Source organism: Adiantum capillus-veneris, chromosome 8, assembly GCF_014529385.1.
Source record: "Adiantum capillus-veneris isolate H3 chromosome 8, ASM1452938v2, whole genome shotgun sequence".
Classification (NCBI taxonomy): Eukaryota; Viridiplantae; Streptophyta; class Polypodiopsida; order Polypodiales; family Pteridaceae; genus Adiantum; species Adiantum capillus-veneris.
This window is the reverse complement of record NC_140938.1, coordinates 6,278,762-6,292,612: the sequence shown is the minus strand read 5'-3', so window position 1 is coordinate 6,292,612 and position 13,851 is coordinate 6,278,762. Positions and strand designations below refer to the sequence as shown.

The 13,851-nt window shown below is 44.7% G+C and overlaps 1 protein-coding gene across 2 annotated transcripts in view; it reads left to right on the top strand.

Moving 5' to 3' along the window:
- Positions 1–13,851, top strand: part of LOC147451622 (uncharacterized) — an 83,002-nt gene that overhangs the window by 23,904 nt on the left and 45,247 nt on the right. Inside the window, exons 2-8 of one of the 2 annotated variants that reach the window (XM_086517521.1) lie at positions 10,865–11,298; positions 11,374–11,484; positions 11,699–11,805; positions 12,561–12,666; positions 12,955–13,043; positions 13,126–13,203; positions 13,327–13,391. In XM_086517521.1, the coding sequence (XP_086373647.1) occupies positions 10,893–11,298; positions 11,374–11,484; positions 11,699–11,805; positions 12,561–12,666; positions 12,955–13,043; positions 13,126–13,203; positions 13,327–13,391 (962 nt within the window). In that variant the 5' untranslated portion in view covers positions 10,865–10,892. Of the gene's footprint in view, positions 1–10,816; positions 11,299–11,373; positions 11,485–11,698; positions 11,806–12,560; positions 12,667–12,954; positions 13,044–13,125; positions 13,204–13,326; positions 13,392–13,851 lie in introns of both variants that reach the window. The other variant, XM_086517520.1, reaches the window with a different exon arrangement.

The window sequence follows — 13,851 nt, the reverse complement described above, 5'->3', positions numbered from 1 at the left end:
AGACCCATAAATCTTGGCCAGATAATGCCCAATCATAATGGTCCTATAGTTGCCCTGTACCATCGGATCCCCACTTTTGAAAAGTGGGACTATGGTATTGGCCGTCCAACTGGCTGGAAAGCCCTCACAAACCGCCCTGTTAAACATGTGTGCCAAAAGGGGGGCCAGTTCCCTACATGCATAGATGAAGTGCTCACCCACTAGCCCATCCTGATCTTGGGCTCTCCCATGCTGTAATCTGCTGATGGCCTCTGCTACCATATGTACAATAAAGAAGTCGCTCATGTGCGGTCTAATGTCCCCTGGCTGTGGAATGGGGGGCTGTCATGGGATATCATATAGTGCCTCTGCATACGCTCTCCATGCCTCTGGGGTTGTAATGGGGGTACCCGGCTGTCTCTCCTGAAACATCCTCCATGCTCTCTTGCTGTCTTGACTCAAGAACAACTGGTATATCTCGTCCTCCAGGCGTATCAGGTAGGCCCTCTTCTTCCGCCGAATAAGACGGCGGAAGATCGTCTGTGCATGCTTATGGCTACATGCCCCACAAGCCTCCTCTCTCTGAAGCCTCTTTCGGGTCTCCCGGCACTCATCATCATACCAACTGTTGCACGGAGCAGTGCAACGCGGAGGGGCTGCTGATGCCACTGTACATGGGAAGGCCAATCCCGTTGATGCATGTAACACATGTGCCATACCCTGGGTGAGCTCATCCAATGTGCGATGCGGATCCAATACATACAACCTATCCGACACTGTGGCCCCATAGATGTCAGTAGTCGCTGTAGTAAACTGATAATGTGGATGTCTAGGGGATGGATCTCCCTGCAGCTCTGCATCTCCACCACCCATCAATGTGAAGCTCAAATATGCATGATCTGCTCCCAAAGCCAGGGGACGCCCTGAAATAGTAAAATCTCTGATGTCCAGAATCCGTGCATGTGATCCCATCAAGTAGTCTACCGTACTCGAACCCCCTTTGGGGTTCCAACATGTAAGAGCATCCGATCCGGGCCATCGTGGAAGGCCATTATAGATAAGCAACCCATGGGCACTGCCTAAAGCTAGAAAATGCATGCCGTATTCTGTCACATTCCCAGCATCCTGTGCCATCCTATGCATATCCAAGTCACATGGGTTCAACTCGCGGAGCATCTCGTCCTGAGTATCATACATTGCCGCTTGCTCCGTGCGAGTGCGTGCATTGAAATCCCCTGCCAGAAGTATGTCCCCCATGCTGGCAAATCTCACAATATCCTCATATAACGGCAAAAACGGTGATTCCCCATGAGAAGCATAACGCGAATGAGCCGGTGGAAAATAGCATGCTGCAATGTACAAGTCCCTATTGCATCTCTAGCGTACTCGAATCTTCATATAGCATGCCTCAGGGTCTCTATGTACAATATGTACTCTGTCATGCAAGGCATCTCTATATAATACTGCCACCCCTCCTGAGCCTCGAGTACCTCCAGGCGTCCGGGGCTGTGGACGTAACACGGATTCCCATCTATAGCCACGGACGTTTGGTAGTCGTCTCCCTGCACACTGATGAGTCTCTGTATAAATAGCTAGGTCCACCTCCCTGAATGTATCCTCAAAGTATCTTGCATCTAACTTGAGTGACCCGTTACAATTCCACACCGTGCATCTCAACGTCTCATGGGCGGCTAACCGTCAACGAGCCTTCCGCTCGGCAATGATCACCCGTCCATCTCTATAAACAACAAACTTTCCTTGTTTTCGGGCTGAGAAGATAGAGAGTGAGAAGATTGACACAGTACTGGGGACCAAAAGATGGGCTGATCCCCCCCTGTAATAGTATCTTTATTACTGAGGAGAAGTCTATACAAGCACTTGAACCGAACGTATTACCACGTTCGTTCTAGCATAAGAACTGATGGTTCCCGGAAGCATCGGCCTCCAATTCCTAGGGCAAAACTCTATTCCAAGGAACTTCCGTTCCTTATTCCAAATCCTTGAGAACCAAGGTTCTCGCCTCTGGGTCTCACCTTCCAGACTCATGGCATGACATCCCTTCAACTCTCCTTTCCAACCCTGTTTCCAGAGTCCTCTTCCCGCAGAACAACTCTGCTTTCCCGGACACGAAGTCCTTACTTGGGAATCCCAACATCCGGATCACAACTTGAGAGACTACATCTCTCCAATCCGTGGATCTACTTCCCAAAGTTGGGTACGAAACCCTTGAGCTGATCTGGCTCTAGTTCCTCAGAGCACTTTTCTCCTGCAGAGGCTCATGCCTTCCTCTGCTCCTACTCCCTCACGAAGAGGAAGTACACCTGCAATCAAATACTCAGAGATCATAACATGAAAATCGTTACCTTCAAAATCTTGACGCTCGAAACGCAACTTGGTTCTCGAAAAGCAATTCCCCGGAAGAGATCTCTACATAGAAAATCCTCTCTTCCAATCCTACACACAAAAGAGGTGTGTTCTCGGGTTCCTTCCCGTAAATCAGCCCCGTCTACAACATTTATGGGCTGAAAACAGAGAAAAACAGCAGCTTGTTGCGATGGAAACACGCTTCGTATGCACTTCTTCGCGAGGGAACTCGCGCACCGGGTCTTGGTGACATCGGGTACACTTGGGACAGTCATGGGCATCACTGGCAAACATCTTCTTTGCGGGTGAAGTTTGTAGCAACATCTCCTTCTTGCAAAAACTGATCCTCTTCTATGAGTGAGGGCATGTGATGCTTTTATAGCTCCTAGCCACGGGCACTAATAACTGCTTGCATAAAGATCACGGCCATTTTTTTTTCTTTCAATTTTTTTTCAATTTTTTTCCATTTTTTTTTCGCTGTTCTGCTAGAAAAAGAGAGAGAAAATATTGGCTGATCTGTGGCCTTATTTATCAAACAGCTGCCCACTTATTAAATGGGAGGCCGACGTATTTTAAAAATAGTCTGAATCTACCCAAAAACTCTATAAAACCTTATAAGTTAAAAACAATGCTTTCATAGCACTTCCAAGGCGTCCCTGGATGCAATCACACGCACAGTTGCAATGCAGACATAGAATTCCTCGCGGGAAAGCATCTGCTTTCCCGAAAAGCAATCCCGCTTTATAGAAAGCATATGTTTTTCCTCAAAGTTTCCTATGAACCCATCTTCATTCAAGTGCTTGCTTTTCCTTGTGCACAATTCTAACACAGTTCGGAATTTCCTCCTGACCATGGATATTCCCTTTCCGATGCACTCGTCACCCACGTTGTGACGCATCAAGAATACCCATCACCTAGTCCTTTCCTACCGAACTTATGGTACAATCTCCTTCAGGATGCTCTATGTCACCCATCCTATGACGCATCAGAGATGTCCGTTCCCGGATGGTCGGATACTTCTTTCCGATGCTCCCTGTCACCCATCCGATGTGACGCATCAGAAGTACCCGTTCCTGGTGGCCTTACAGATATTCCCGTTCTCAGTGCTCCCGTCATTACTTTGAATGACGCACTAGGAATACTCTGCACTCGGATGTCTCCAGTGAGAAAAACCCTCTCACTTGAAATTCCAATAATTCATTTAGAATTATTTTTCATGTTGTTCCAAGCGAGAAAACCCTATTACTTATAAATCCAATAGTTCATGTAGAATTGTTTTTCGATCATATAAGGCCAATTTAGCAACAGCATCAGCAAATCCGCCACTTTCCGGCGATGGCAGGGGTTGAAAACTGAAAACGTTGTCTTCTAGGGTTGATCCTCTAGGGTTGATCTTTGGCCCTGGTTGAGAATGACCCAAAATGTTGGCTGATTCAACTCCCTTTATAGGGCAAAATACTGCTCATGAACTTTTTAGGACTTAAGTAGGGAAAAATAGGAAGATAAAATTTTAAAATAAATCATTTGAAATGATTTATTAATAAAGTTGACTAGGCAAAAGTTTTTGTGTGAAATTGTCTGTCCACTCGGGAATCAAACTGACGCGGGGAATGGCTCGTGCGATTCCTCTAACCTAAATAGTAAATTTACATGCATGTCATGCAGATGTCTACCGTAGTGTCAAAACGCTTGTACAAAGCATTTATGCAGGAGGGTTCCAAAAGTGGAAACCCTAATCGAATGGACTCCTTTGGACATGCAGGTCTTGAGAATAGGCTCTCAAAATTGCTAGTACTAATCTGCCTAGGATTCTAGACACTCCTAGTTAGAGATATGTATAGAATTGGCTTTGGAAGTCGATGAAGCATGTCCACGTGGCACACAGAGCCATGTGCTCGTGACAAGAAGCCTCCAGATGTTGTTGATTGCGGAAGTAGGAACTAGGTGTGCGCACCAACTGTCGACAATGTGTGCAAACCTGTCATCCGAAGGATCTCGACAAATCTGCTATCGGAAATCAAGAATATTGCTCATTAGAGATTGCAAACCTGTCCTCCAAGTGATATTGACAAGCTCACAAAAGGGCATAGAAGTGACCAAACGTGTAGGGGACACTACCATTGGTGTAGAGAGAACATGGAGATAGGAATAGTCCACACTTCTTGTAGAGAGAACATGGAGATAGGAGTAGTCCACATTCCAACAAAACCTCCTCGAACTGTTGTCATTGTTGGGTAAGCGCTTATTTGGCACCACATGCTCCACCTCTAGACCTTATCCTCTATAGTCAGGTGATCATACAAGATGCCTTGGGCTATTCTTGCCAGAGTTATGTAGGCATAGACATGCTTTCTTATAGAGTTTAGCACGCTTTAGCAGAGGACCCAATTAGAGGTAGGTGGTAGGTCTTTTCTAGAGTAGCAGCAACTCTCAGCAGGACCCCATGACATGTCACTTTTCAACTCACGGGACTCTCACTGATCAGTAGATCTCGACGCCTTCTTTCTTCTCGCAGATCATGTCTTCCTAAATGTACCGTCGTCGTATCCACCATTATTGATTCCTTCGAGGTTCAGACAAGATGGGTGCCATGATGCAGAGAGAGAGTTTATGTGATGGTACTTTCAATGGCAGCCTATTGAGGAGATCAGGCTTTGGGAGATATGCTACCAGCTTGTTCTTCTGGTTCACTTATTTGTTTTCACATTTTAGCATTGGTTACCTACGTCGTTTTTTTTTCCATACTGGATATACGATCCTATGATGATGATGTAACTTGTGGTTCTAATAAGTCTTTTAGGCCTTTTGCAAACTTAAATAAACACTCTCTCTCTCTCTCTCTCTCTCTCTCTCTCTCTCTCTCTCTCTCTCTCTGTGTGTGTGTGTGTGCTCACCTTTCGCGCGTAACCTGTAGCAACCTGCAGCCCACCCCTCGCGCTTAACCTGCAGCTCACCCCTCCCGTTCTCCCTCCTCGCGCGTAACCTGCAGCCCACCCCTCCCATAACCTGCAGCACACGCCCCCTGTTTCCGCGTGCGTAACCTGCAGCTCTTTCCCCACAGTACGCAACCTGCAGTGCGTCCCCCCACCGCCCAGCATTCCCCCCCCCCCCCCCGCCTGAAACCGGCTTGTACTTTCAAAAAGGGCGGTAGACTTTAGACTTAAAACTTATTTGCTTTCACCCATTTAATTTGTCGCCCACTTTACCTGTACTTTCAAGACACAACAAAGGGGAGAGGGATACAGGCTGCTAGATTGCACTTGTATGAGTAGACCGACACCAGATTGGCCCCTAACTTAGGCGCCCCTTTCGGTATTTCTTTATTGTTTAAAAGAGGGAATAAACGCTGTGGTTCCCTACAAGCTGCCCCGCACAAACTTGGCTGAATTTCAACTGTTCCGGCCCGATTTCGGTAGCATAACTGTACTAGGACCCTTCACAGTCAATATTCCCACGCATTGAATGACTTTCCCGACGCATACGGGCACTTTGCAAAACCTGGCGAGAATCTGCAGCACGCTGAATTCTCTGTTTTCAGCCTCGAAAATGCGCCAGATCACCTATACAGCGGTCCCCTCACGTCCCCGAACCTCCTGGGGTAATTAGGGACCGTTTAGGGCCGAAACCCTAAACCTGCAAAAATACACAGAAGGCTGTAATTTACTGTTTCGGGCTCCGTTTCGCGTGCCGGTCGCATCCGTAGCAAGTCCTCGAGCTCCCGCACCTGTAGGGCTACTTGCCCTTCGAATCGGACGAGATTTCTGGCGTGAAACCTCTCCGAATTCACCTGTACCTGCGAGGGATTAGCCGCTAGCTAATCCAGTACCTGTGCAAGAGGCTCTTGCCTCGGCAGTCGCGCATGAACCCACACAACTGTACATTGGTCAATTGAAAAGCCCACTAGAGGGGCATAACATACTGCCATAGGGGAGAGAGAGCGCAGTGGGTAGTGTGCAGGGCATCACTCCTGGCACCGCATTGTACATAGGAGGGAAAGGAAGCACTCCATAGCTCTTAACCTGTGACAAAACTGAAAAATGAGCCTTCTTCCTCCTAAATTCAGCGCCACTTCTTGTTGCATGAGGAAAGTGCACCAGAAGGTGCCACTTGGCACATTTACAAGCATTTTCCCGTTTCGGGGTTGCCGCCTAAAAATCTCCCAACCGGTTGCCTAGTTGACTTCACGACAGAGTAAGAAAATTTTCGTAGGTAATGACGCAAACACATTTTCAGGTCTGAAAATAGCAGTTCCCTAAATTTTAGGAGATGCTGCCATTATATCTTTCTAGGTCATCTGACCCCCTTTGTACACTGCAGCCACACCCAAAACTGAAATGTAGCCTGTGTAGCAAAGGATTCCACTTTGGCTAGTCAATGACCCCACTTTGGCTAACCATAGTCTTTGTCCAACCTTAGTGCTCTCTTGCCCTCAGGCCTGGACTCCCTCTGGACAGTTCCACACTAGCTATGCAATGCAGAGCAGTTAGATTTCCCGAGGGGTGTTTCCAAAAAGTGAAAGTAAATAAATAATAAGAAAGAAATCAACAAAAAGGATAGATAGTAGTCACACGCTGGTGACACCGCCCCCCCTGGCAGGTGCAGGTTTTTTCCAAACGAGTTTATTTCCAAATGAGTTTCAAACGGCTTTCTTAGCCCTGTAGAGAAACAGTAATTGCAAGCAAAATTCAGAAATTTACAGAATTTGCAGAACTTACAGAAATTGCAAAATTGGCAGTTGTAGAAAGCGGGAAGTTGTTTTGAGTTGCAAAAATTGTAGGGAAGGCAAAATGTATGCCATTTATGCTTAAAGTGGGGAGAACTTGTATTCATAGTGTGGTGTGTGTAGTGCGGTCTCCTACTACCATCGCAAATCTCCCTCTCGTTTTTTGCGGCGACCAAGCATGAGGAAACATAATGATAAGCTCGACCCTTTAGAGGTTGCAGTTCAAAAGTGCAAAGAAGAAATGACCGAAACAATTAACAAGATTAGCCGCAACTTATTGGGCACAATAAAAATGCTCGACGAATGCGTGTTGGGCCAAGAAAGCAAGATAGCTACAATGGGAGATCGTGTGACGGCCCAAGACGAAGAGATTGCGTCACTCAAGAGGGAGCTCGCAGAGGCACGATCACGAAATACACTTGAAGAGGGAGAATTGCAACCTTCAATAATAGAAGAGCTAAACACGATCAAAGAGCAAGTGCGAGCCATCAAAGAGGGGGAAGAGCAGCACAAAGAAATGACGACCTCTTGGGTGGACGCTATTACAAAGACTCAACAAAAGGCAGATGAAGCTGAGAACTGAATTGAGGTTGCGAAGAAAGGGAAAAGCAAGGAAACAACTACGTCCACACCCACCATAATTAACCTGAGACTAGAAGAGGAGCAAAGACGGCATGTGCGCTCTCTACATGTGAGGATTTGCGGCCTTAAAGACAAAGATAATGTGGACGAAGAGGTAAAAGAACTCATGGCTCTGATGCGGGTTCATGAACCAATGCACTCAAGAGCTTGGAGAGTGGGCAACAAGAAAAATGGGAGCAAGGGGGAAACCTCGAAAGAAAGGGCACTCATCCTTCGTTTTCCCTCCATGGAAGCGAAGGACTTTTTGAAGAAGAGACCAACTCTTAAGAAAATGGGCATCTTTCTCGGGAATGACCTTACCCTCTCACAGATAGCTCATATGTAGGAGGTAATGCCAAAGATTAGAGCGGCAAGGGAAAAAAGTAAGATTGCTTTTTACCGAGATGGAAGAGTGGTGATATTGGAGCCACGCTCCACATGATGGTGTGAGACCTATGGGACCACACTCAAAGTTGCTACCTGGAATTGTAATGGATCTATGCGTCTTGATGTGGGTGCTTTTGAGGAAAGTTTTAGTGGGAGAGATATCATCTTCTACTCTGAGACACATCAGGCCCTTGGGCAGTCTATGCCTCACATTAGTGGATACAGATGGGAGACCGCATGTAGACAAGAGACACGATCAGAGCACAGAGGGTGGGGCTCAAGAGGAGTGGCAGTGTTATTCAGGGAGGAGTATCTCATAGGTCACTCTGGCCTTCTGAAGACGTTAATATAACATTTCATTTCTCTCTCTCTCTCTCTCTCTCTCTCTCTCTCTCTCTCTCTCTCTCTCTCTCTCTCTCTGTGTGACTTTGTATCAGATTCACCACATTGTAACGCTCTGGTCTCACAGGTCATTTTGGCCTTTTGAAGACGTTAATATAACATTTCATTTCATTTCTCTCTCTCTCTCTCTCTCTCTCTCTCTCTCTCTCTCTCTCTGGTCTCAGGTCTCATAAGGTCATTTTGGCCTTTTGAAGACGTTAATATAACATTTCATTTCATTTCTCTCTCTCTCTCTCTCTCTCTCTCTCTCTCTCTCTCTGGTCTCATAGGTCATTTTGGCCTTTTGAAGACGTTAATATAACATTTCATTTCATTTCTCTCTCTCTCTCTCTTGTTATATTGCCCACCATCATGTGGCCTTGTATTATACTGTATAGTCATTTTCTGCTGTGCCAGAGCTACACACACGTGCCTATACTGCTATGCTGCACACAGGGTAGCCACTATCCGCGGAGTCGGAGCTACCACCCACTCTCATACTCATTCAGAGTAGGCACAGTCGGTTTATTCTTTCTTTTCTCTCATTTTTACTGACACCCAGATCACCACTTTTGTATATGATTTGGTCTCATAGGCCAACTTTGGCCTTTAGTAGACGTAAATAAAGCTTTCTTTCTCTCTCTCTCTCTCTCTCTCTCTCTCTCTCTCTCATTCGCTAGGACTTGACTCAGCTAGACACCAAGAGGACATGGATGCAGCCAGTACAAGAGCTAGGCACGAAGATGGCTTTCTACAGAGAGCATCTCCTCCAGCTTACGGAGGATGGTTTTGTGACGAGGCCCAGATACATGGACACTCACCTATCTCATGGGATACGATGTGCTATTGGCCAGATACGCACATCTTCACACCAGCTGCGGATCGAGACTGGGAGATACAGCGCAGTACCAGCAGAGGCTAGGACATGCCCCCTGTGTGACATTGAGCCTGAGACAGTTGCACTACACATGCCACTGCCCCGTCTACTACGAGATACGAGGCCGCTTCCATTGCTTGTTCAGAGAGGGCTTTGGACCATTCTCTAGAGTCATGCGGTACGAGGATCAGAGATGCCTGAGTTTGTTTTTGCTCGAGCTGCGTAGACACAGAGAGAGCTTGATGAGAGGAAAGACTGGCCAGTCTCAGAGAGATCACAGACTTCTTTAGAGTTGCCACTGGACACCCGGAGGAGTTACTACCACAGCAGAGCTCGTCGCTTTACACCAGAGGCATACTGATCGACCGAGCGACTGAGCTAGGGAGACCCAGACACCCACAACTGCGGTGGACTACACAACATCGACAGAGGCTGCATCAGAGGATCCGGGTCACTTTGGCTCGACATGCACGACGCCCGGTCAGACTACTACCATGGAGGAGATTGATCAGATCCGCCAGCGACCGATGCTGGATCTCCTGTGATCTAGCTATCCCAGCTAGCTGTTTTAGCTGCTTAGTCCACACCGAGCAGTCTAGGATTCCATAGTAATTTATTTTGTCATTTTGTCATTTTGTCATCTTGTTACTCTGAATTTGTATCAGATCCACCACATTGTAACTTTTTGGTCTCATAGGTCACTGGCCTTTTGAAGACGTTAATATAACATTTCATTTCATTTCTCTCTCTCTCTCTCTCTCTCTCTCTCTCTCTCTCTCTCTCTCTCTCTCTCTCTCTCTCTTTCGTCGTCCAGAGTGCAGATGAAGATGGATCTCTACTCCCCTCCCATATTGTCTTCACATTGTACTGCTTAGTTTAGGATCCCGCAGTATTTATCTTTTGTTATCCTAGTTTAATTTATTTTGTTAATCTGACTTTGTATCAGATACACCGCATTGTAACTTTCTGGTCTCATAGGTCACTTTGGCCTTTTGAAGACGTTAATATAACATTTCATTTCATTTCATTTCATTTCTCTCTCTCTCTCTCTCTCTCTCTCTCTCTCTCTCTCTCTCGGGTTTTGCTTCCATCTGCCCTACTGCTGGTTTACGCTTTTGGAAAGTTAGAGGTGTTCTGCATCTTATCTGTTGGTTTAAGAACTTGGTACAGAAATTGGTGGGTCAGTGTGGTTTGGTGATTGTTGGTCATGTAAAGCAGGACGCTGATGCTATGCATCTGGTGGAAAGTTTCTGATTGCTCGTTTTGAAGGTGCTGGGTAATGAGTGAATGCTGAAAGAAAATAATCAGATTTGATTGATGTGGTTCATCAACTTGTTTTATGTTGAGGATGAAGCACACGAGTCAAATATGATATTAGAGCCTGAATGAAGTCAAGATCATGCTAGATAATTTAATCTCTTCTATTGTTACATAAGAAATGATTAAGGAGACTTATAAGTTTGCTATTGTTTAACATTGAACAGCTGAAGTGTGGTTGAAGATATAATTCCACTTTGAATGTTCCTTTCCAGTGTACTGTTGACCACGACAGTGAGGTTGATGGCGTGCATACGAGATGAGCAGGCTGGGCTTGTCAGCATTGATGATGAGTCTCTTCAAGAGATTGCAAGAAAGCTGCCTGAAGGAGATGCACTTCCTGATGGGTTTTCAGAATGTCCCACAGAGTTAGGATCTCAAACAAAGTCTCAAGAGGGTGAGGTGCCACTAGAAGTGAATGCTGTGCAGTGTGAAGGATCCTTACAAGGGGATTGTGCAGATCCCTATGGCATTCTCATTAGCTGTGAAAGGTCCAGCGTATCATCTGGATCAAGCAATGCATCTATTGATTTGAATGATGGATCTCCCAGTGCAACTTCAATAAGCCCAAGAAAGAAAAGAGAGAGGCTCAGAAGCTTCCCTGTTCAGCTCTCTTCAGCAGAAAATCTGGAAGACGATTTTGCTAATGGTATGGTTGATTTAGCAGGAGCCCCTCCTGAGCACTGTTACTGCTCTTTAAAATACTTCTCTCTCATTATTGCAGGTATACATGTGGAGGTTGAAGAACATGTTCCGCAGAAAGGGAACCTTTCTATGGCTGGCGATGGTAACCAGTGTGCCAAGAGTGTTGTCGATGCTACTAGTGTAGAAGAAAGTATGTGGGTTTCAGTGATCTTGGCACACTGTGCACATTCCTTTTTAGATCAATCAGCTGCTTTATGAATTTCTCATGCTTTTTGGAATATAAATATAGTTTGATGTCAAGAAAAGACATCAGAGTGGTGCTAAGCTACATGTTCTCTTTTTTTGGAGCTTGCATTTTTCTGTTTTTTGATATTGGTTAAATGGCTGTTTGATTTTTTTCCTAGCCAGAGATGCACCGACCTTGGAAATACAGATACAGAAAGACATTCGTGATGCCGAGCAAGATGCTTCACCAGAAATAGATCAGCTTATTCACGGAACTGCCTTATCTGTAAGTTCATACACATGCTTCAATTAAAAAAAAAAGCATAAAATGATATATAGCAGTGATCTAGTCATACATGAACACTGCTGGAACTGAGATCTAGAGCTTACAACTAATTTGTTAAGAAATTGCAAATCCTCTGCAGTGTCTTGTTCGACTACTGCTGCTGTGCTTCGTGTTCTTTTGTGATGCCATTAGTAATATTTCTGGAGCCTATGCATGCCTTGTTTACTGATGGATGTATGGTGCTCTGGCAAGCCTGACCTAACTTATGGTTTTACGGATTTTTTTTGAGTTCAGGATTTACTTTAATTGACTTTGAACGAAAGTACATGATGTGTTCGAGCAAAAGTACAATTTTCTCATGGTGAAATATTATGTAAAGCATTTATGTGGAGCGGAGACATACTGCATTCGATAGCTTCCGTGTCTTTTTATCTGTCTAGCATTTTATTGTGGAGTGTGTACTTGACTATTGTGTTTCTCCATGTTAGACCTCTAAATTTTGGATAAGAGTGTTTCTGATGTTAGACCTCTAAATTTTGGACGAGAGTGTTTCTGATGTTAGAATGATCAAGGTGTCTCAGTTTTTTCTTGTATTACATGTTTAGTAGGGGCATGTTCAAAATTGTCTTGCTCCCAAAACTTCCCCAATCTGTGTTTTCACTTAAAAGTAGGTCACAGTTTTTTCTTTCCTTGTAAAACTAAGTATGGATTGTTTTGATAAGCATGTTCTTGAGAGAAGCTTTTGTATTCTGTAGGATAATGGGATCCAGACAGTCGAGGGACTTCATTCTTCTTTGTTGCAAGATGAAATTGCTGATTTACGCAAACAAAATGAGCAGTTAACAAATGAGAAGTTATTAAGTATGCTTCATTCTGTTTTTCAGACAAAAGAAAAGATAGTTGAAGTGCTCTCTTTTTTTGCTATGCATGGAAAGAGGGGGTGTTTACATGGCGATTATGTGTTATTTTTAAGGGTGTGACCGTCTTCATTAGCCCATCTCATCAATGCTTGATGATGTGGCAGGGATTCCCCAGTTTACTGCATGTTAGGGGCCTTTCAAGTTTCGTAGATACTGAAAGGGCCAGCTTCTCAGAATTCACCCTCTTTGCACATTCTTAACGGTTTTCCTGATTTGACTTGTGTGCCAGTCAATGCACAATTAGCCAAAAGCTCATTGGTACGGGAGAAGCTTGAATCTTTGTGCAGGGAACTTCAACGCCATAATAAACAGCTCACAGTGAGACGTTTGAAACTTATCCATGCTTTATTTCTGTGCTAGCTGAAAAAGTTCCCTCTAATGACCAGGATCATTTGTCCAGGATGAATGCAAGCGTATTGCCTCAGAAGAGCAGCAGAAGCGCTTAGACTTATCGTCCAGGTTCCATGATGCCATAAAGGTAAGAAGGGAGGTCCAATAATTCCCTTCACTATTCTTTACATTCTCATGAGGGACATGATTGTGTTAGTTGAGAGTATGCAGATTTAGCAATACTCATGCTACTAGGATTTTAAATTGGCAGGATGTTACTGCCAAGCTAGAGGAACAAGGGGATGAACGCTTACGACAAATAAAGCAGAATGAGCTGTAGGGTTTGATGTTTTTAAAGCACATGTTGGGTTCAGTTGCATGCTTGCTTTTGCTGCTTTAGTGAAAGTGCTACCTTTTTGCAGCTTTGAATTGAACTGCTAGCTTTTGCAGCCCTACATGTGTGACAGATAAATTTTAGTAGTGTATCCCAAATTCGTTCATCTTCACATTTATGTACGTACATGCATATGTAAATAATCTCTCTCTCTCTCTCTCTCTCTCTCTCTCTCTCTCTCTCTCTCTCTCTCTACATATATATATGTGTGTGTGTATACACACGTGTGTGTGTGTGTCTGTGTGTAGATATACATACACACACACACACACACGCGCGCGCACACACACAATCTATATATATATATGTGTGTATATATATATATATATATAAAAAGCTGAGGTCATGGTTATTGAGACATATATATATATATATATATATATATATATATATATATATATA